Source organism: Capsella rubella, unplaced genomic scaffold (genome assembly GCF_000375325.1).
Source record: "Capsella rubella cultivar Monte Gargano unplaced genomic scaffold, Caprub1_0 scaffold_1, whole genome shotgun sequence".
NCBI lineage: Eukaryota > Viridiplantae > Streptophyta > Magnoliopsida > Brassicales > Brassicaceae > Capsella > Capsella rubella.
Window position 1 is genome coordinate 16,793,993 of NW_006238923.1, and position 21,978 is coordinate 16,815,970.

Genomic DNA, 21,978 nt, shown 5'->3' on the forward strand with positions numbered 1-21,978 from the left:
AATATATTTAAAAACCAATTTGTCATGTAGTATTCAACGGATTAAACCCTAGAATTAACAATCACAATACAATTTTACAATATTAAATACTTAACAAAATTATTTTAAAAATACAACTTCAAATAAAATAAAAATATTAGTAACAAAAAATTACCCCGCGAATTAAGTAATAAAATTCACAATCAAAATACAGTTACACAATTTAAACACTAAATAAATATAACATACATATATTTTTAATAAAAAACTTGTCGTGCGGTACACCGCGGGTTAAAAACTAGTTTGAACCTCAATACAAAGCATTTCCTTAAAGTTATATTAGTTGCTATAAATATTTAAATCGATAGGTTTGCCAAATTACACTAATCATTTGCATTGCTTTCAAAATTTTAAATATAAATCAAAATCTCTAAAGAACTAATGAGAATGAATTTGAAAGAAAAGTGAAGAGTGATCGTCAACTACAAGAATCTTATCCTATGGGCACACTACTCTTTTCCTTATGAGTGACACAACCGAAAACGAACCAAAAAACTGATTGATGATGCCTTGTGAATAAGTTAAAGTCCCTATCATTCTCTTATCATGCGCATATGCACTGTCTCATACTACTACCCTGCGCCACAAATGTCCACTCTTATAATGCGCACCTCCGCAACTTAACTTAAAAACCAAAAGAGAGAAAGAAAAAAAAGTTTCACAAAACTCCAAAAGGTAAAGAATCTGACCCATTCACATACGTTTCACAAACTCTTATCATGCCCACCACACGATTAAACCAAAGAAGAGAGAAGAGAGAAGAGAAAGAGAGAGAGAGAGAGAGAGAGAAACAGAGTGAGGCGATTTGAAATCAATCGAATGGAGAGTGTGGTGGCAACATGGAGCAGAGAAGAAGAGAAGGCCTTTGAGAACGCAATTGCCTTGCATTGTGTAGAGGAAGACATAACAGATGATCAATGGACGAAAATGGCGTCAATGGTTCCGACCAAGACCTTAGAAGATGTAAAGAAATATTTCCAAATCCTTTTAGAAGATGTCAAAGCAATAGAGGATGGTCAAGTTCCTTTACCTCGTTATCATCACCGGAAAGGTCTCGTCGCCGACGAAGCAGCAACTTCTCCGGCTAACAGAGACTCCCATTCCTCTGGATCATCGGAGAAGAAACCAAATCCTGGAACCTCCGGGGTAAGTAGCTCCAATGGTGGAGGAGGAAGAAGTGGTGGATCCAGAGCAGAGCAAGAGAGAAGAAAAGGGATTCCATGGACTGAAGAAGAGCATCGGTTTCTTCTTCTTCTTCCTTTAGTCTATCCATTGACATTTTGAGACTTAATAGAGTTAAAAAAGATTTCAAAGATCTTACCTTTATTCAATGCTCTGTTACCTTTTGTTTCAAAGATCTCACCTTTACAGAATCCTCTGTTTTTTTGTTTTGTTTTTTGAAAGGTTGTTTCTTTTGGGTTTGGACAAATTTGGGAAAGGAGACTGGAGAAGCATTTCAAGGAACTTTGTGATCTCAAGAACTCCGACACAAGTTGCAAGTCATGCTCAAAAGTACTTCATCAGGCTTAACTCGATGAACCGAGATAGAAGGCGGTCTAGCATTCACGACATCACCACTGTGAACAATCAAGCTCCTGCAGTTACAGGAGGAGGACAACAGCAACAACAAGTGGTCAAACATAGACCAGCTCAGCCACAACCACAGCCACAGCCTCAACAACAGCCTCATCATCCGCCAACAATGGCTGGATTAGGGATGTATGGTGGTGCGCCTGTGGGACAACCGATCATCGCACCACATGATCATATGGGTTCAGCTGTTGGAACACCTGTGATGCTTCCACCTCCAATGGGAACTCATCATCATCACCATCACCATCATCTTGGAGTTGCTCCTTATGCTCTACCGGCTTACCCGGTACCACCCTTACCGCAGCAACATCCAGCTCCGTCTACAATGCACTGACAACAATACAGTTGGTAATAACTGACAAAAATATTGTACTGAAAACTTGTGTACATTCTCATATCGAATAGCGAAAACTGCGGCAAATAATAATGTACAGCAGAGGATTCTGTTTTTCCATTTTTTTTTCTCAATATGTCAGTAACGTTCTTGAAACAAAAGCTTACCAGGATTTCATATTCAGAAAGAAGTATACAAAGATACAACAACCATTACATACACTAAAGAGTAAAAAACCAAGTGATGACTAGATTTTTTAAACCAAGAATGCTAAAAATAGAGTAGCAGCTGCCAAAATTGAAGTTTGATATTTTGGGTAAAACAATGCTGAATAGATGTGAGAGAATGAGGAGATGCTCTCTCAAGTTTATAATTGTTATTAGAAGAGACTTAAATTTTGGAGACAAAGTTAAAGCTAACGAGAAAGTAAGTTTAAACTTGAACAACGCATTTGGGCCTGTTACGGCCCACAATAATTTCAGCTGTTTCAAAAAAAAAGAGAACAAACAAAAAACTACGCCGCTGCCGGGGATCGAACCCGGGTCACCCGCGTGACAGGCGGGAATACTTACCACTATACTACAACGACTTTGTTGCTATTTAGTTTATTTTCTAGATAAATAAAATCTAAATATTTAAGTCAATAGCACATGTCAAAGTCTTTGAAGCAAAAGAAAGAAAGGCATGTGCATGGACAATCATGTCTACCATTATCAAATAAGAATCAATTTCCCCAAGTCAATACAAATTTATTTTTATTTTTCTCACCCACTAATATAGAAGCCAAACAAGGTTACGAAGTCAATCTTTTTTCTTTAGTTGAGGTTTTGTTTAATTTTTGATGTAAATACAACTAATCTACGATAATCGGCTTCAATCTAAATATGTTTAAGTAAAGATTTACAATCATAGCCATAGGTCCATGTTCCGAAGAACCATGACAGTAGAGCTAGTTTCATTTATAAAAATAAACGAATGAAAAAATTAATTGGAACGAAGTTATTTATATTCAACATTGCCATGTTGAATTATAAATAATAAGTGCAAGATGTAACGAAAATTTCAAACTAAGTTCAAGTTGTACATGAATCAACCTCCTTTATATAAACCAAACCCCTTCATTCTAATTTTCTTTCACAAAAAAAAAAAAAAGAAGAAAAAAGAATTGGAAAATTTAAACCCTAAACACTTCTCCTTTTGGTTTACATAATGGGTCGACCAGATCAAACTGCGAGTCCGAGGATGAACAATAACTTTAATCCTGTCTTTTATGCACAACCTGAACCACCGGTTGACAAGAAACCTGTGGTGCAAGCTGAGCAGAGATATCCTAATAATGGTGGAATGGTTAACCAACCAAACCAAGTACCGATGCGACCAGTTCAACCTACGTATGTCAATCAAGGCGCAACAGTTAACCAACCATATGGAGTCTCAATGGCCGGACCGGTCCATACTCAGCCATCGAACTGGACTTCAGGTCTTTTCGATTGCATGAACGACGGCGAAAATGGTTAGAAACCAAACTTTTCGAAGGTTCATCATTACATTGATTACAAAATGATTCTTATGTCTTCACTGTTTGTTTCGGATCAGCTCTCATCACATGTTGCTTTCCATTCGTCACATTCGGACAGATCGCAGAGGTCATCGATGAAGGAGCGACCAGTAAGTACTATACTTTATCAGTATTTGCAATTGCTGCATTGGAACGAAGATGAATATATAACTCAAAAAAGATATACAATTCGTTTGAAAATTAAGATGTCATGTTTGATAAAGATTTGCACATAACGTACGTTCGATTATTTGATACTAAATCTTGTAGGGTTGACGTATAAATATATGTGTTTGTGTAGGTTGTGGGACGGCAGGAATGTTGTATGGATTGATATGTTGTTTGTTTGCGATACCGTGTGTGTACACATGCACGTTCCGGACCAAGCTCAGAAGCAAATACGGGTTACCGGATGCTCCAGCTCCAGATTGGATCACTCATTGCTTCTGTGAATATTGTGCTCTTTGCCAAGAATATCGTGAACTCAACGCTCGTGGCCTTGATCCTGCCATTGGTAAAACACCAATTAACCTGCTCTAAAATAAATAAATCTCAAACTTACGAAATATTTTCATATTATGGTTTTCTTTTCTTTTTTAAAAAAAGACGATTAGTTGGAGTTATTTGTATATTATATGATTTTGTTGTGTGTATAGGATGGATTGGGAACGTGCAAAAGCAGCGAATGGGTCAGCAACAAGAGATGATGGCTCCTCCCACGGGTCAACGAATGATGGGTTGACTTTGTTGATTTCTTTTTACTCCAACATGCTCTTTATTAATTTGTGTTTATTTTTCTTAAAATCTCTATTGTATTTTGCTTATTTCACGACCAAAAAATAAATGTCTATTGAGGCTTTCGTTGCTACAATTCCTTCAAGTTAACATGTTTGTGTCAATAATCATTGAATCTACTTTGTATTTTTTGAAATTTCCAAACACAAGTCAAATTTATCTTTTTTCAATTGAATTCTATTTTGCTTGTAAATGAGACGAATTAATAGTACACTTTACAATTTGTAGCTCAAGATAACATTTTAAAAATGTAAAATGTCTTACGGAAATACATACTTTGATAAATGATCACCTCTTATATCTGTATATCGAAAATTCACATGTCGATACTTTTTATCGAATCACATTATATAAACGCTTAGAGTTTAGTAATAGATAAACAAGAATCACTGAGAAGAAAAGTATTCAGAATGAAAACATCAAAAATTTTCTTAAAACCACATGTATGTGGGAGGGCATAAGCAAACATACAAGGTAACAACACATAAAGTTAAGAAGATACACAAAGACAGTTGTGGAAAGACAAATCAGATGTTGATGGTCGCATCCCACAGCCGGAGAACTCCATTCCGACCACCGCTACATATCCGTTTCCTCTCGAGATCTGACGCAACACATCTCACCTGAATCACATAATCAGAGATTCTGTCTTAGTAAACACAAAGACACAAATAAAGAAACAAACCACCAGCCCAAACTGTAGAACATGATGATCAATAACTGTGTAGTCTATTATCCCGTGACTTAATACATATCTATACTGCTTCCAGGTGTTTCAGAATCTCATCAGAATTATCAAACGGCATGACCAGAAAAAATATTGTATCTTTTAACTAATGTGATAAAGAGGATCATACCACTGCCGCTGTTCTTTGTGGTACTCTATAAAGTTGCCAGCCTGAGACTTTAGTTCCTGCGTTAGAAGGACAATGGAAAAGAGACATTGAGTTATCTGCTGCTCCAATCCCTAACCAGTGTTCGCCAGCGTTTATTGATAGTATGGCGGAACTGTGGAGCGTTATGTTCTTCACACATTTTATGCCACCTGAAAATCGAAATAACCAAAGTATTAAGGAATTATCAGGTACGCGAAATATAATGTTTGGTGCAGCAGATAGTTGTTGATTGGGTTTAGAACTGTTGTTGGCCAAGGGTTAGTGCTTAGCGTTTACAAATGGAAGTTGTAATTGTAACATAAGTACCCTAAAGAGTTTATGAAGCCAGCTACATCAATTTTAGTAAAGTGAGTCAGGTCAGAGTTCAGGTTAATAATGAGAATCTCACCGTCATCATTTTCCCAAAAGCGGAGTAAACCATCAGCCGAGCCTGCAAGAAAAAGACAGCAATGCACTAATTTAAGCTTTGATGTTATTTATGAGATTGATGCTTCTTAATATATCTTATAAAAATTGATGGTAGATTAAATCAGCATGGACCTGTGATTATTCCTTTGTCAAATGGGGAGTATTCAACAGATTGTACTGGCCCAGCATGGCATGCCAAAACAGCATCGCATGATCCTCTGGAGACAGACCACACTCGTGCTGTCCAGTCATCACTGCCAGTAATCAAGGTATCTTCGACCATTCGAATTGATCTGCAGAATTTACACGATTTGATCAAACAAGTCGCAGAACTAAAATATTATAATATCCTACAACATTTTACAAGGTAAGAACAAATGATTAATATGAATCAATATATATTAAGAATAAGCAGCCCTACAATCCGCAGATATAACATCATTAATAAGCTTGTAAAAGAAGATAAATCCATAGGTTTATTGGTTTGTAATTTCTAAATCAAAACAAAAAGAAACATGTTGTAAAAGATAAGGGTGAGGCTCACCGTATCCATTTGGTATGCCCTTTCAGCTTATGCATTTGCTTTCCTGAACGGATATCCCATATATTTGCAACCCTGATGATTATCCAATCATGATAGTTGAATCCGTAAGTGACATTTAATATAGCTAATTCATACGTTACTAATGGGTAATATAGCATACATACGTATCCCTCCCAGCAGCAGCTAAGATTCCTGTGGAGTCATCATATTCAAGCGACAGAATGGCACTAGAGCATCGGCCAACAGTTGCAACACACATATCAGTTCTTACATCCCACATCTTAACTGTTCCATCATGTGCAGCAGTTAGGACACGCTCGCCTGAAAGCATCTTGACACAACTTACCTGCACAATAGTTTTGGATGTAGCATACCCTTATTCAGAAAAAGGTAAGTTATATAAAGCTTCTTCTTTGGTGCCCTTACTACTGATTAGTAGTTTATAGTTGGTTCGTAATATTAACTTAACAAACTTTAATTGTCATTGATCAATGGTCAATACTGTAAAGATAGATGCTAGTGATGGCAGCTACAACATTTTCCAAATGGTAATCCAATGATAACTATCTTATTTTTTATATATACTATGTCCACGCATATATGTTTATTATGTGTTGAGCATTAATACTTTCCCCTCATGAATCATATCCTAATGTCAGAAAAACACTAATGTAGTAGAAACCTGTGCATCGTGTCCTTTCAATTCTTCTAGAAGCTGAGTTGTTTGTTTGTCCCATACGATAATGGATTGATCATCTGATCCTGAAACTATCTTTCCTCTGTCAGAGCTTATAGCACGCACAGTTCTACATAAAAGTTGAAAAGAACAAGAGAAAGGAAGTGCTATTAAAAATTCGTAACATATGAAAGTTAACAAAAAGCCCACAACTACTGAGAAGCATCAAGGTGAATAAGAGTATACCCAGTATGTCCTTTCAGAGTCGCTCTAAGTTCAGAACCACGCAGACTTGGATCCCAAATTTTAACCTGCTCAAATTCAGGAAGCAACCAAAAGGGGGTACTAGATTGTCATTACCCATTCTGATTTAGCAGAAAATTTAACCACTCTGAAATTCCAGAAATGAAAGAGTGAAAGACTACAACATCTTATCTAAGATAGAAATGATCACCTCTTAAGTAAAAACTTTTCAATCAATGACTATCTCTATAAGAAGTTGACAAATGAAACTGGCAAAAGCAGCATGAGAATTATTTTTCTAATCCTACTTTGGCATAGTTATTCTTCTAAATGTCCCAATTTACTATATGCACCATTATGGTAACATTAATAGCAAAATAATAAACTTATCTAGATAAATATTATTAGCAAACGAATGAACTACCCTATCACCCTCTAAGTAATGATCTTTACAGATAGGGAATGCATCATCTTTCAGATCAAATAGACCACAACATCATCAAGGTGTGTTCACAATTAGATATAAAGAACATATATAGGTGCAAAGCAAAGTCAACTCAATGATGAATGTAAAATAAAAATATAAGCATTTGTCTAAACAAGCATTTACTGACCAGACAGTCTGTACTACCGCTGATAAAGAATCCAGCATCCTCGCGATCGCCCACAAGGTCGCAGACTTCCCTTCTTGTTACAGAGTGCAAGGCAGTGACAGCACCGCTGTGACCCTTCAGAACACGTACATTGGTCTGAATTTTCTTCTGTGCAGCAGCAGTTATGTCTGTTTTGCCAAGTTTAGTATATTGACGTCAGCAACACCATGCTAGAATGGCAACCACAAAGACAGAAGAGTAATCACGGGTATACCTGAAGAAGCATTATCAGAAACCCACTTACGAACACGACTGAAAGAATTTGCTCTTGATGCTGTATCTCTGCTAAACATACTCTGCACCCAGCTCCTTCCAGAAGCTTCTGAGGGTTGCTGGGATTCATCAGAGACATCTTTTGGACGTGGGGATGGCAACCCAGAAGATATGACCTGCTGCTTAAATGAAGAAGCACCCCAATAGCCGACACGAAGTTGCTGAACATGCGACAGGAACCCTCTGAGTTTAATCTGAAACAAAGTTGGTTACGATTTCCAAAAGCTTGAAATTTAATCATGTGGAGAATAAAAAACACAAAATATGTGACATTTCATTAACTGCAGAACGAAATAAACAGAAAGGCTAATTTACCAGTAATTTGAATCCAAGTTTTTGTTTCTCTGCTATTGTCTCGATCATGTACCAAGCTTCTGTATCAGGAAGTCCCAAGCCAGCCTTTGCAAGAACAATATATAATGTGAAGAAATAGTAAGCAAAGAGAACTGTAACTATCACATATCAAGAACATAAGGTAAAAAATAAGCCAACTCTCAATATAAGAATTCACCATGTGTGATGCCACTATGATTAGTCTGGCTGTGACCAAAGTAGCATAGTTCACTGATCTGAGATAGTACAATAAAGAGTTACAAGAATTAGTAATTTCAATGATGATTCAATCAATTGGACAGTACACTGTGAGACACACTAAGATGATATATGGTTAACAGGGTTAAAATATTAAGTATGTGGACAACAACTGATTAGTTGATAAGGGGAATCGGAAACACCTAAAAGTATGACATGGACATTACTTACAATCTATGAGCATTACATACATTTTTAAAGACTAAAGAATACTGAGAATCATGATGAAGAGCTCCTTGCTAGAGCCAATATATCAAGTATGCTACAGAACGACTTCTATTTCCATCACAAAACCCCCACCATAAGTTTTTCAAATTTACAGTTGGTGTCACTGACTCATTTGTTAATATAGTTCTCATTGTTGTAGCGAGTAGCAATAAGGAGCATGTATACGAACAAACAATTGATACTATCAAATGAATACAAGAACTTAAGAAGACTCACTCATTTGCAGGCTGCTCCATGAGATACTCGAAGTAACCTTCCCAGAATCTGTCAAAAAAATTCACAATATGTCAAATAATCTATTTTCAAAGCAGCACTAATAAATAATAAAGTTCATAGAGCCGGCAGCATGTTGAGTTGCATACCTCAACTCCTCCCAGATGGGTATGGAGATGAGATGACGTTGGACATAGTCTGAGACATTATTGGCATCCTTCTTGAACATTTCAGCAGAAACTTCAAGTGCATCCCGCACTGTCGACAGATCGCTTCTTGAAGCAGCACGGCTCACAGCCATTTTGAGCTGATAACAATGACCAATAATTGTTGAAGAATATCATTCTGTGTTTACACTTTTCTTAGTCTCCAAAGGAAATAATACATGGTGTTACGAAAAGCTAAAAACCCTTCCACAACAGCCAGGACATATAACCTGAGCAAATCTATTATGCACAGCTTAAATGCAATTAATTGAGAAACTGGGTATATTAAGGTCAGTATACAGATAAAACTAGTTGATCATTATCTGCCTACCAATTCTTTGACTGCAATAAACTGCTCCTCGGTCAATCGACCATGCCAGCCCTGCAGGAAATAAGTCCACGATACAGTAAGGTTCAGCTCAAAAAAACAAGCTCAGTATATATGCCGTACAGTTGCTACGCTTACCGAATACAGATGCTCTCGTATACACTCGATAAAACCACTCCCACCAATCCCCTCAGCATCAGATTCGATGAGAGCTACATGAGAAAATTATGGGGTTCAATTTTCAATAGAGAAACCAACAGCTCTCTGGTTTTTACAGCAGAAACGGAGATATGATCACAATGGCAATCATTTTGTTATTATATGGCTGATTATTCATAACAACTTGATTCATTTCTTGGTTTAACCATTTCTTATACCAGAAATAGTAGTTTACATTTACTCTCATTCCCATTAAAATGGAACATACCCAATATTGTGCCGTATTCAAATGAAGAAAGAGGATCTTCAGATGAGCCCAGTTTCAAAAGACGGAGCCATAATCCCTGAAAACACACAACAAACCGATCTTCACTGTTTCCTTTTTTACAATAGATTAATTTATCAGCGAGTGGAATCATGACCAGTTCAGGTTAATTTAAAGAAAAACAACCAACTTTTCAAAAGTGAAAAATTAGTTGTACACGTTTTAGGTCATTACATCTTAGAAAAAAAGAAGAGTTCTTCTCCTACCTATTATGTTTTTCAGAGGTAACTTTGATGACATGCATCGAGATTCTGTAAAGCTCAATCAGCATACATTTCCAATAGTTTGGGTCTCATTAATATATTTAAGGATTCGTGTTTTATTAGTCAAGTTTGAGTATTATCGGGGACTAGGTAAATATCAAGACAAGATATACTTTCTCTCAGTTTGGGTACTTTAGGGGTTCTTTTCTCACAAAATTCTCAATAGACAAAACCATTTTGAAGACGGAATTCAGTTTCGATCATTCCAGAATACAGAACCTTGCAAATTGGAATCTTTCAAACACACAGACAAGAAGAAATTACCTGCAACTTGACTTGTATATCCAAGACCATTCGTTCTCTCTCTGCCTGAAAACAGTTATTACAATATCATCAAAAAAGAGAAGAAGTAATGGTATGACATTTAGAACAGATTTTTTCTGGCCATTGTTTTCATTTTCGATTGAGTTATGAGTCTTATTTTACAGAAGAAGAAAAATGAAGGCCAAAAGCAGAACTTGATATAGCACCCTATAGAGTACAAGTACAAGAGAAATCAACTTTCGTTTGATATCTTAATTAAATTATGTGCAATGATTGATGAGTTTATCTTGATTCACTATCCACGCATGTCAGATCCATACACTTCTTCATGTCATATTGATTTATTTGAATCCATGCAAGAGAAACAAGATTAAAGGCAACACTTACAGCCCTCTCCATTGAACTGAAATTGTCTTCTTTGGTGTTCTTCCCTGGCGGTGAGCTACAATTGGAGGATATAGAAAAATAAGTAAAAATCTGATCGCTGTTTCAAGCAAATCAGGATATACCTTGGAGGATGCCTTCCATTGGATTCAAGAGCCCCGCTTGCTGCTGCAAGGATCTGTTTTCGCTTTTCTTCTTGTTCCTCTGATCTAACACTCGCAGGAAACCTGTCATATGTATACCTGGTGGCTAACACAAAAGAATAGAGATAAATCAGAACATGATCCAAACTCAGTACACGAACAAGTATTCCCCAGAAAAATAGAACAGACTGAAAGATTCTTAGCAGCTTTTCTTTTGTTATGCATACTTCACCAACTTGCAAATTTTGTCTCTATCCAACTACTACTGGTGGCCAGCCAAAAACCCATGAGATTAGGAAAGATGGTATACCATCAATTAGATACATTCTCATTCTCGGTAGTTTCTTGTATCTGAACAACCTCAATTTTCTATCATTCCGCTTCTGCGATCTAACAAATTCTACCAAACAAAAGATCAAAATGTACCTGATTCTTCAACTTCTGGCTCAGCTATTGTGATTATTTCAGGCTCCACAGAAGATTTAGGTAGAATCGACATCGCATCTTGACCCCTTCCAACTGCATCTTGTAACTTCTCGAGGAGATTAGTACTGTTCTCATCAGTGCCTAGACGCCTTTCAAGATAATCGAGGAATGCAAAAGAGCCCAAGAATTGAACCAACTGCAAAAATTAGAATAGTACCAATAATAAAAATTATTCCACAAATAAAACGTAACTTTAGATGATTGAGAGTTTTGTCCAAACAAAAAAAGAAAGATGATTAAGGAGAGTAATGTCAAGTCATAAAATACATTAACTGTAAATATATGCATTCCATACATGAAACAATTAGCTTACCATAGGCTCTGGTGGCTGATTTGTGGAACGGGACCGTCTCTTAAGAAACGCATCAGTACTAAAAACTTTGTTTTCCTGATAAAGAATCATACAAGTAAGAAAAGATTTACAGTACTGGTGAATAAAATACTACAAGTAAAGAGTAAAAATCACATACTATGAAATTGCGGTAGCCACCCAATATAGATGCAAAAAACTTTAAGAATATAACCCTGCCAGAGGAAATGGATTGTATAAGAAAACAAGAACATGAGTACCAAAAAGTTTCGATGAAAGATAATAAAGTCTAGGCAATCATATGACAAGGTTTCCTAATGTCACCTGAGTTGAAGGTCATGATCTTCTCCCCAAGGTTTGCTAAGGTATTTAGGGCACTGCTCAACAGAATTACCAAATCCCTTTAACTGATCAATCCCTACAACATTAGGGTGCAGTAGTTTCAAGATATCGTTCCGCAACGCGCTGAACTCAGGCTCTGGTATAGGAGGTATCTCTTCAGAAGTAGTGATTTGGTTAAAATCAAGATCCACCACTACAACCTAAAAATGGCAATGTTGTGAGACCAATATAAGGTTGTCTAAATTTTAAAGAAGGTAAGAACTACATAATATAAGACTCACGCCATCCATAACAAGAGTAGAAGTATCGACATCAGAGTGGAGACCCATCATATATGGTGTTGGTGCATCAATGTAGTCTACTCCACTAAAAAATAGTAATGGAATGTAGACTTGCTTCAGAAACATACAACACAACAAATAATAAAGATTAGAAGATATGTTTTAGTCAGTAGAAATGCATGGGTTAGCATGCTTACAAATGGGTTAATATTTGCTTAAGTGGTAAACTGAGATCTCATCAGCGTTCTATGACATACCTGCCATCGGAAAGGATAAATCAAATGACATATGGATTCAGACACCAGCGTCAAAAGCGAATACCTATTGAGATTCACGATGAAGCAAAATAAATGTGATGCTAAAACAGAGATATTATGAAAATAGTAACCGTCTAGAAAAATGTCACTCAAACTCATTATGTCTCTAGATACAGAAACTTACTTATTGGATCGAATCAAAATCCTCCTTTCAACTAGTACAGATGTAAACAACTTAATCAAGTTGTCGACATCCAAGCATTGTACAAGCGGCTGGAGAGATATCTGCAGTCAGTAAAACCATGCCAAACATTTCATAACTTTATTGGAAAGAGTTCAAAACTATCAGGGAACACTCGTCCTTGTAGTTGTCAGGACATTGAAAATCTCCAAAGTGGCTAAGGAAAAGATTAAGGAGACAAAAGCACAAGTCATACATCTGCCTGAGGAAGACTATCCTCTGGAGGTGCTTCCACCGAGAGCAGGCAATTCTCGACAGCAAACAAGACTCTGTCTTTTCCGGGAGTCGGCAGTGGCACATTAGATACCATATAGGCGATAATATCCCATAATGGTTTACTGAAAAGGTTAAAGTACACTAACGTCAAAGTTTAAACATACCAATGATGTTTGTTATTCTTTGTATTGTAGAGCAAATTTTTGAAAAGGATGAATACAACACAAAATTTATTAAATGCAAGCTCCATCCACATAAGTTTACTGAATATATCAAAAAATTATATACAGAAACAGTAACTCAAGGCGTAACTCATGTTAGATAGACACGAATAGAGATGTTTTAGCATAGTGTTTACCAGCTTCCTTCTGAAGAGAAGCAAAGAACAAAAATCTCTTCGAGAGAATTACGAAGAACACGGAAATTGGGGGCGTGAGACACAAGACATATACACTTGTCTGCGTATGTATTCGGCGGTAAGCGATAAGCTTCAATAATATCCTCACAGACTCGATCCCGAAATGCAATGCAACTGACAAATATTTTTGATCCATCACCCTCTGTTCAAAAAATATTAAGATAACCTACCAGAGTTAAAGCAGGTGTATTCAAAACCAACGAACTTAGATCCAACATGGCAGAAGAAAAAAACAAAACAAATGAGTGCAAGACCGCTTCTTTGCTAAAACAATTCCACTTCAACTGAATCAACATCGCAGGTGGAGCAGCCACAATGCAAAGCAGACAAAACTCCAACTATGCAATCTAAGGATAATCACATACCCGTCAAGACGATCGGATAGCTCCGTGGAAAACTTGCAGGGTCACTAGAAACAAACCCAGAAGAATGGAACACCACCCCAGCAGGAAGAACACACTACCCAAAAGAAAAGAAGTTGAATCAGGAAAGTTTGCCTGAGTAAAATATATCTAGTTTCACCCAAAAAAAGAAAACAAACTCTCAGGCCTAACCTAATCGAGTAGGTTAAACTCTTACAACTTTTATTCAGATCATTCATTTCAACATGGATCAATAAAAGAATTAAACCAATTGTTTAGTAAGAAATGCTTCTTTTTTTTTTTTCTTTTTTATAATCTGAATGATTCATGAATCAAAAATAACCTCCAAAGTAGAAGCACAAGACCAAAGCCAGGAAATATAACTGTGAATGACAATAAAAGAACTACTACACAATGGCACTAGCTCTCTCTCTCTCTCTCTCTCTCAAAGAATACTGAAGCCAAACTGAACCTCCTGTGGCAACACATGATCAAAATCTCCCTAAACGAACCACACTTTGAGCAATTTCAAAAGCTCCTTTCTTGGTCAAAGACAACTCAAATATAATATTCCAACTCAACTAATCTTGAGACCTAATCTGAGGTCGATCCAATTCGAGCACATTCATTTATCACCGTATTAAAAAATCGAAGTCTCTCCAGTAACTAACTTGGAAATGCTTCTTATATCAAATACAGAAAAAACCTAGCAACTAGAAAACGGTGATTCCACATTTGAACAACAAAGCAGTCACCAGCACGGACCTAAAACCCAATCAAAATCCTCAAAAAAATCGGAAACCTGGACGAGAATTCAAAAGATGTCGCTGGAACTTACAGTGGGAAGCTGAGGAGGAGGGGCAGGGTAAGGGGATTGATCAGTAGGAGGGAACTGGTCAAGAAGCGAAGGCAAGTAGAAGGTTTGAATCCCATGGAAACCAGGATCTCCATCCACGGTTCGCATCTCCGGACCAAGTCCGCACACGACGAAGTACTCGAAGATCCGACCCATCGTCCTCCTTGAGATCTAAAAACTGAGTTCTAGAGCATGATCTGGATTTTTCAATTTCGTCGACGATGATGAAGAGAATGGTGGTGATGATGGAGAAAAGTAGTTGCTTCAATTCGGGCTCCCTTGGCTTTGTTGTATTTTCTTTTTTAGTGAGAGTCGTTCGTAAAAATATTTTAAGGGGAAAATAACAAAAAGGGCCGTTCGCAAAACTAGTCTTGTATTTCACTCAAATTTACAACTAGCCCTCGGCATTTCAGTAACCGGACCGTGTTCAGGATTTGGATTTTTCGGGTCGTCATATTTTGTTTGTTTCATTGAATTGTTTTATTTCAGTACCATTCTCATATTTGTATATATATATATACACATTCAATTTAAATCCTAACTAGGTATTCAATTTAAATCCTGACTAGTAGCAACCCGTGCTTCCATTTTAAGTTTTCTAAGCCATGTTTTTAATTTTGTTTTTAAGGTTTAATAGCTAATATATTGATTTCATGTATCCAATACTTATCATGTTACCCGACCTGGCGGTCACAAATTTTGTGGAATTTATCTTTTTTCTTGAGCAGTTGGCCTACCAATCTCCATTTGAGATTGTATATTTTAAGAAATAAAAAATATGTAAGAGATTCAGACTCACACGTAAGTACAAACTTTTATCTGTAAATATATTTGGTTTGGTATAACATTATAAAATAAACTTGTTTTTATTGTTGTCATTGATCGTGATACTAATAAACGGGAACAAAAAAGTTTGAGAAATATATTGTAATATGTGATTATTCTTATTTCTCAATTCAAAATTATAATATATTCTATAAAATCAATGTACTTATATAAAATATTCTCTAAAATATCAAAAATTAACGATAACTTGTATTTTCCTACAACTATATCAATATTTTTTGAGAATTTTTGAGAAATACCCCTTTTGGTGTATCCTTTTTAAAAATACCCCTTTTATCTATCCATTTTCAAAAATATCCTTTTTTAAATATAAAAATTATAAAGTTTTATATAGTTTATAAGGTACTTCTATATAATAACTACTACTGGGAGATTCGATACAAATATTTAAAATGTTTTAAATAGTTTTAAATCGTTTTTATAAGTTTTATAAGGTTTTTAAAAGATTTTTAAAAGGGTTTATACGGTTTTTATAAGGTTTTTATAATTTATTTTTACGCTATTTATGAAAGGTGTATAAAGTTTTAGACACATATAAAGGTAATTTGTGTATATATTTATAAGACTACACACATATTTGGATAAATTTTAACATTTTTAGTGGGTTTTTTGATAAAGTTTGAAAAAGATGTATTTTTAAAAAGAAGTATATGAAAAGGGGTATTTTTGAAATTCCCCCTTTTTGTAAGTTGTAGTAACATTACCTTACAAATCCTTTTATTAAGTTATTATTTATTAAATTTATTAGAGTTTTTTTATTTTAATTATAAAAAGAATCAAATTGGGAAAAAACTTAAATTTTAATGAGAAAAACCATTTTTTTTTAAAGTATACCGAAATACAAATTTTTAATACCCCTTTCATCTATACATAAAAAAATACAAATTTTTAAATATGAAAACCTATAAAGTTGTATATGGTTTATAATGTATTTCGAGATATTAAATACCACTAGGAGACTAAATATGAATAATCTATAAGGATTTAAAAAGTTTAAAAACGTTTTTACAAGGCTTTTAATAGGTTTACAAGGTTTTTAAAAGGCACTTAGAGTACTTATAAAATATATATAAAGGTAATTTGAAAAGATATTTATACAGTATTTATAAAATATATATAAAAAGTATTTATACAATACTTATAAAATATATATAAAAGGGTATTTTTGAAAAAAATACACCAAAAGGGTATTTTTAAAAAATTCTCTATATTCATAAAATTATACATAGATTTGAATAATTTTCAATTTTTGTGATATTTTTGATAAAATTTGAAAGAGAAGATAGTTTTGAAAAATGACATTTTTGAAATTTCCAGAAAATTATAAATTTAGTTAAACCTTTTAAAAAAAAGTGCTGTTTATTTTCTTCCACGTATCAAAATCGAATATTTATATGGTTTAAATAAATGTTATTTTTTCTGTTTAAATATACCCTGATCAAATAATCATACCGTTTGGATCCGTTTTCTAAAGAGGAAAACAAAACAAAAAGGTTTATAATAAATATGTCAATGTGTAAACTATATTCAATTTTCAAATTGTAGACAAAATAAACCTCTCTCCTTCCTCGCAGCTTCCGTCTTGTATGCAAAGCCTCTTTGACTCTTGACCACTTCTACTCTGCAATTAACTTCTTCTCTTCCTCTATCCCGATCGAAATCAACCCAATTCGATCGGAATAGATCCCCAAGAATGGAACCAGATCGTCATGACCAGCAACAACAACGAGTCCACGGCGTAGTCGTAATCACTCTCCCACCGTCCGATGATCCCTCACAAGGCAAAACAATCTCTGCCTTCACCCTCACTGATCACGATTACCCACTAGAGATCCCTCCCGAGGACCCGAGTTTTCATCAACCCGACCCGCTTCACCAAAACCCGCAATTTCGTCTCTGGTTCTCCGATCTCTCCATGAGTTCTCCGAGATTGGTTCTAAGTCTTCTCGGTATCTCGCTTATCGCGATTGCTCTGTACGGCTCTGTTTTCTCCAACTCTGTTCAGATGTTTAGGGTTTCTGATGAGAGGAACCGTGATGACGATAATAGCCGCCGTGAAACGACGTCGTTTGTTTTCCCTGTGTATCACAAATTGAGAGCTCGAGAGTTCCATGAGCGGGTCTTAGCGGAAGATTTGGGTGTAGAGAATGGAATCTTGGTGGAATCTATGGATTTAGAATTGGTCAACCCTGTGAAAGTCAACAGTGTTTTATCCACAACCGCTGGTTCTGTTGACTCCTCCTCCACTACGATTTTTCCTGTCGGGGGTAATGTGTATCCAGATGGGTACGCTTTGAATAAAATTCTCTAAAGTCCGAATTTTGCGAGTTCCTTAAAGCACAAGTTAACAGAGATTTGTTTTGTTGCAGACTGTATTATACACGGATTCTTGTTGGGAAGCCTGAAGATGGGCACTACTATCATCTTGATATTGATACTGGTAGTGACTTGACTTGGATCCAATGTGATGCGCCGTGTACTAGTTGTGCTAAGGTAAAGATCCATTTTTTTATGTTTTAGGAGAGTCTCTCTTTGGAATCGCTGATGAACATTTTGGTTTTTGGTGGGATTTAGGGAGCAAATCAACTATATAAGCCAAAAAATCATAACTTAGTGGGATCTTCGGAGCCCTTATGTGTAGAATTCCAAAGGAATCAAATGACTGGACATTTTGAGAGTTCACAACAGTGTGACTACGAGATTGAATATGCTGATCATAGCTATTCCATGGGAGTTCTCACTAAAGATAAGTTTCATCTCAAACTCCACAACGGATCACTAGCCGAGTCAGATATAGTTTTCGGGTAACAACTACTCTCTGTTAACAATTTGTGATTTTGTTACAGAATATATGAGTGTTTCATGTTGTGACTTTTGCTTTTGTGATTAACATATTAAGATGCGGATATGATCAGCAAGGCGTACTGTTGAACACTCTGCTAAAGACAGACGGGATTCTCGGTCTAAGTAGAGCTAAAATTAGCTTACCTTCTCAACTTGGAAGCCGAGGTATTATCAGCAATGTGGTTGGCCATTGCCTTGCCTCTGATTTAGACGGTGAAGGATATATCTTCATGGGTAGTGATTTGGTTCCATCACACGGAATGACATGGGTTCCTATGCTTCACCATTCCCGCTTGTAAGTGCTTAACGTAAAACCAGCCTAATCTACCTAGCAGCTTAGAATAGCTTGATTGGATGCTTATTTGAATATATTTTAGTATTCCCACAAGTTTCAATCTATGTCACTTGCATATATGCTAAGGTCGCTTACAATTTTTTGGTTTCTTTCAGGGAAGTTTATCAGATGCAAGTTACAAAGATGAGCTATGGGAACGCTATGCTTACCTTAGATGGTGAAAACGGAAGAGTAGGGAAAGCCTTATTTGATACAGGAAGTTCCTATACATACTTCCCAAACCAGGCTTACACCCAATTGGTCACATCAGTAAGTAATCACATATAAAAACTACTTTTGCCTTTTGTTAAATGAAAATCTTCTGGTCAATGATGTTTTACCGTTTCTTTTTGGTGAAAGCTTCAAGAAGTTTCTGGTTCAGACTTAACACGTGATGATTCAGACGAAACACTGCCTATATGCTGGCGAGCTAAAACTAACTTCCCTATCAGGTACAACCAGAACATATGATATTCTTTTGCATAAAGCTAATTAATTTTCCGATCAGGTACTTTCAGAACATTTGATCAGAACATAAAGAGTTATTGGTTTCGGTAATGTGCAGTTCCTTGTCAGATGTCAAGAAGTTCTTCAGACCAATAACTCTGCAAATATGGAGCAAATGGTTGATCATATCAAGAAAACTTTTGATTCAACCCGAGGATTACTTGATCATCAGCGTAAGCACTTTTTATAAGCTCTTATAATTTCGATTGCTAGCTTTATATTTGAGTTTATATATTCGGGTTTCGCACGTACTTTTTGCTGCAGAACAAAGGAAATGTGTGTCTTGGGATATTAGATGGAAGCAGTGTCCATGATGGTTCCACCATTATTATTGGAGGTAAACTTATCATTTTATCTGCAAAACCCAACATTTTTCCTGTCTGAAACCCAACATGGAACTTATGAGATACGTGTTTCGTTTTGTTATTGCAGATATATCGATGCGTGGACACTTGATCGTGTACGACAATGTGAAACGGAGGATCGGATGGATGAAGTCAGATTGCGTCCGGCCTCGTGAGTTTGATCACAATGTACCTTTCTTTCAAGGCTGACGGATCCATAATTCTTACATATATCAGTGTATAAATCTGACACATGCAAGCGTGTATTATAGTAGTTAGGCGTAAATTACATATTGTGTAACATAAAATTGAAAAAGACTAATCAAGTTTTGATCTGTAACACTTGTTAAAAATAATATTACTATAAACTAGATATGATTAAATATTGTATCATATAAAAGAAAAAGGGCAAAAAATTGATTAAATATCATATATGTTCGTAATTATCAAATATATTTTAGAAAAATGCTGAAAATCCATATCCGTTAAAATATTTTAGGACAAACGTATAATATTTGTCAACTGCCAAGATTTGTTAGAGAGGGTACATTTCTGATGAACTGATGAAAGATTTATATTTTCTAAAACCTAAAACGGTATACAGTACCTATATATACCCGTCCTATCTGCAAATACAATGCAACGATAAAGAAAAGAATGAAAATATCAGATTACATCCCAACTGATCTCATTAAGGAGATATTCTTGAGGTTGCCAACAAAGTCTATCGCGAGGTTCCGTTGCCTGTCCAAGCTATGGGGTTCCATGCTTTGCTGTCCATCATTCACCGAGCTGTTCTTGACCATGTCCTTGGCTCGCCGCGGCTTTTATTTGGGGTCGAACAACATGGTAACTGGATCTTCTTCTCGTCGCCTCAGCATCAGTATAATAAGTCGTCTCTTGTAGCAGCCACCGATTTTCATATAAAGTTCTCTGGAGACATAAGCCGATACATATGTAGCCACGCCTCTGGTTTGCTCTATTTCCAAGGTATGAATATCTCAAAGGATGGAGATGATGAGGTTAGAGTGCCTATGATATGTAATCCGATCACGGGAAGATATGCGATCTTACCTAAACTGAGAAGCAACAAGGAGCAGATAAGCTTTTTAGGGTTTGATCCCATTGACAAGCAATTCAAGGTATTGTTCATATCTCATCCATATTATTGTGATGATGACTATAAGATTCTGACGTTAGGAACTGGAAAAATGAGGTGGAGGAATATCGATTGTCCCGTGAGCCATGAATGTTCGTGGAGAGGGATATGCATAGATGGGGTTTTGTATTACTTAGCTAAACCAAAATACCAAAGATCTTATGTGATAGTTTGCTTTTATGTTAGGTCAGAGAAATTCAAGTTTGTAGACGCAAAATTCTGTGGGAGTAGTCCATCAGATATTATATTGGTAAACTATAAGGGGAAATTAGGTGGCATTGTTTTGAAGCATGTTTCCTTTTGTGGATTTTCCCTTGAGTTGTGTATGTGGGTTCTAGAGGATGTTGAGAAACATGAATGGTCCAAGTGTGTCTACTATTTGTGGGATGACAATGAAGTCATTCATGTTTCCTACTATCTTTCCGTTGCCGGTATGACTACTACAGCTGAAATTGTTTTGTCGACGGACTATGCATTTAAGCCGTATTATGTTTACTATTTTAATCCCGAAAAGAACATTCTCCGAAGAGTTGAAATCCAAGGTTTTGAAGAATACGTTGATGTCTTCAAGATTAGGGGTAAAGTTTTTGCCTTTGTAAACTATGTAGACGATCTTTATCTCAACGATACAAAGCAATTCAAGTCAAGCCTTTTACACCAAGGCCTATTTAACTATCATTCGGAAAAAGGCCAATACCAAAGCGTCTTGTTCCATCAGTGAAGAATAAGCACCCTGTCAGCTTCACCAGAACATGTCCGGACGAATTCCAAGCTAACCTAGATCATTGAGGACAGGTTTAGCAAATTTGATCTTGAAGACCAAGCCAAAATCTGTGTACAAGAGTCTAGCTATCACTCTGTTGGCCTAGCTATTTTGTTCTTTCTTGTTACCATGTACTAATATTGTTACTTTGGAGTTGGGAACAAACTAATGTTTTATCCTACATTGTGTTTTCATAAAACAAGGAGTCACATGGGTCTTTACAGAGCTGATGTTTGAATAATATAAGATACATAGTAATATGCATGAAGCGATGGAGAGTCAGAATACAGTTTACA

The 21,978-nt window shown here is 36.0% G+C and overlaps 5 protein-coding genes and 1 non-coding gene across 6 annotated transcripts; 4 read left to right on the forward strand and 2 right to left on the reverse strand.

The window, feature by feature from the left end:
- Positions 1–752: 752 nt before the first annotated feature.
- LOC17900174 (transcription factor MYBS1) lies at positions 753–2,122 on the forward strand. Its single transcript, XM_006305348.2, has 2 exons — positions 753–1,280; positions 1,444–2,122. The coding sequence occupies exons 1-2, from the start codon at positions 859–861 to the stop codon at positions 1,964–1,966; spliced, it is 945 nt and encodes a 314-aa protein (XP_006305410.1). The 5' UTR covers positions 753–858; the 3' UTR covers positions 1,967–2,122.
- Positions 2,123–2,483: 361 nt separating this feature from the next.
- TRNAD-GUC lies at positions 2,484–2,555 on the reverse strand. Its single transcript has one exon. It is a non-coding gene; the product is annotated as a tRNA-Asp (tRNA).
- Positions 2,556–3,131: 576 nt separating this feature from the next.
- Positions 3,132–4,391, forward strand: LOC17900464 (protein PLANT CADMIUM RESISTANCE 6). Its single transcript, XM_006304477.2, has 4 exons — positions 3,132–3,479; positions 3,563–3,634; positions 3,826–4,038; positions 4,181–4,391. The coding sequence occupies exons 1-4, from the start codon at positions 3,176–3,178 to the stop codon at positions 4,264–4,266; spliced, it is 675 nt and encodes a 224-aa protein (XP_006304539.1). The 5' UTR covers positions 3,132–3,175; the 3' UTR covers positions 4,267–4,391.
- A 249-nt stretch (positions 4,392–4,640) lies between these two features.
- LOC17896956 (DENN domain and WD repeat-containing protein SCD1) lies at positions 4,641–15,178 on the reverse strand. The gene is made up of 31 exons (XM_006306548.2): positions 14,868–15,178; positions 14,033–14,126; positions 13,608–13,809; positions 13,230–13,371; positions 12,977–13,077; positions 12,793–12,856; positions 12,536–12,649; positions 12,237–12,454; positions 12,073–12,127; positions 11,916–11,990; positions 11,543–11,738; positions 11,099–11,222; positions 10,977–11,031; positions 10,590–10,634; positions 10,006–10,081; positions 9,717–9,790; positions 9,582–9,632; positions 9,194–9,351; positions 9,048–9,095; positions 8,524–8,581; positions 8,328–8,411; positions 7,954–8,206; positions 7,701–7,867; positions 7,090–7,154; positions 6,850–6,973; positions 6,332–6,513; positions 6,168–6,239; positions 5,756–5,916; positions 5,604–5,645; positions 5,177–5,364; positions 4,641–4,942 (listed from the first exon to the last, which is right to left on the reverse strand). Exons 1-31 carry the CDS (start codon positions 15,039–15,041, stop codon positions 4,847–4,849), a joined length of 3,558 nt encoding a protein of 1,185 aa, XP_006306610.1. The 5' UTR covers positions 15,042–15,178; the 3' UTR covers positions 4,641–4,846.
- Positions 15,179–17,273: 2,095 nt separating this feature from the next.
- On the forward strand, positions 17,274–20,143 carry LOC17898180 (aspartyl protease APCB1). Its single transcript, XM_006304460.2, has 9 exons — positions 17,274–18,017; positions 18,101–18,224; positions 18,306–18,535; positions 18,631–18,870; positions 19,026–19,179; positions 19,270–19,361; positions 19,475–19,589; positions 19,681–19,753; positions 19,849–20,143. The coding sequence occupies exons 1-9, from the start codon at positions 17,425–17,427 to the stop codon at positions 19,968–19,970; spliced, it is 1,743 nt and encodes a 580-aa protein (XP_006304522.1). The 5' UTR covers positions 17,274–17,424; the 3' UTR covers positions 19,971–20,143.
- A 274-nt stretch (positions 20,144–20,417) lies between these two features.
- On the forward strand, positions 20,418–21,640 carry LOC17896975 (putative F-box protein At1g33010). The gene is made up of 3 exons (XM_023788761.1): positions 20,418–20,519; positions 20,603–20,976; positions 21,106–21,640. Exons 1-3 carry the CDS (start codon positions 20,418–20,420, stop codon positions 21,638–21,640), a joined length of 1,011 nt encoding a protein of 336 aa, XP_023644529.1.
- The last annotated feature ends 338 nt before the right edge of the window (positions 21,641–21,978 follow it).

Coding starts and splice junctions, on each gene's coding strand:
- LOC17896956 (XM_006306548.2), bottom strand. CDS start 15,041: ATGGGTCGGATCTTCGAGTACTTCGTCGTGTGCGGACTTGGTCCGGAG. Junction 12,128..12,236: donor GATCATGACCTTCAACTCAG/GTGACATTAGGA, acceptor TTCCTCTGGCAG/GGTTATATTCTTAAAGTTTT. Junction 5,365..5,603: donor CTTTTGGGAAAATGATGACG/GTGAGATTCTCA, acceptor TTCGATTTTCAG/GTGGCATAAAATGTGTGAAG.
- LOC17900174 (XM_006305348.2), top strand. CDS start 859: ATGGAGAGTGTGGTGGCAACATGGAGCAGAGAAGAAGAGAAGGCCTTT. Junction 1,281..1,443: donor TGGACTGAAGAAGAGCATCG/GTTTCTTCTTCT, acceptor GTTTTTTGAAAG/GTTGTTTCTTTTGGGTTTGG.
- LOC17898180 (XM_006304460.2), top strand. CDS start 17,425: ATGGAACCAGATCGTCATGACCAGCAACAACAACGAGTCCACGGCGTA. Junction 18,536..18,630: donor GAGTCAGATATAGTTTTCGG/GTAACAACTACT, acceptor TAACATATTAAG/ATGCGGATATGATCAGCAAG. Junction 19,754..19,848: donor TTCCACCATTATTATTGGAG/GTAAACTTATCA, acceptor TTGTTATTGCAG/ATATATCGATGCGTGGACAC.
- LOC17896975 (XM_023788761.1), top strand. CDS start 20,418: ATGAAAATATCAGATTACATCCCAACTGATCTCATTAAGGAGATATTC. Junction 20,520..20,602: donor GTTGCCTGTCCAAGCTATGG/GGTTCCATGCTT, acceptor TTTGGGGTCGAA/CAACATGGTAACTGGATCTT. Junction 20,977..21,105: donor TTAGGAACTGGAAAAATGAG/GTGGAGGAATAT, acceptor CTTTTATGTTAG/GTCAGAGAAATTCAAGTTTG.
- LOC17900464 (XM_006304477.2), top strand. CDS start 3,176: ATGGGTCGACCAGATCAAACTGCGAGTCCGAGGATGAACAATAACTTT. Junction 3,635..3,825: donor CATCGATGAAGGAGCGACCA/GTAAGTACTATA, acceptor GTGTTTGTGTAG/GTTGTGGGACGGCAGGAATG. Junction 4,039..4,180: donor TGGCCTTGATCCTGCCATTG/GTAAAACACCAA, acceptor TTGTGTGTATAG/GATGGATTGGGAACGTGCAA.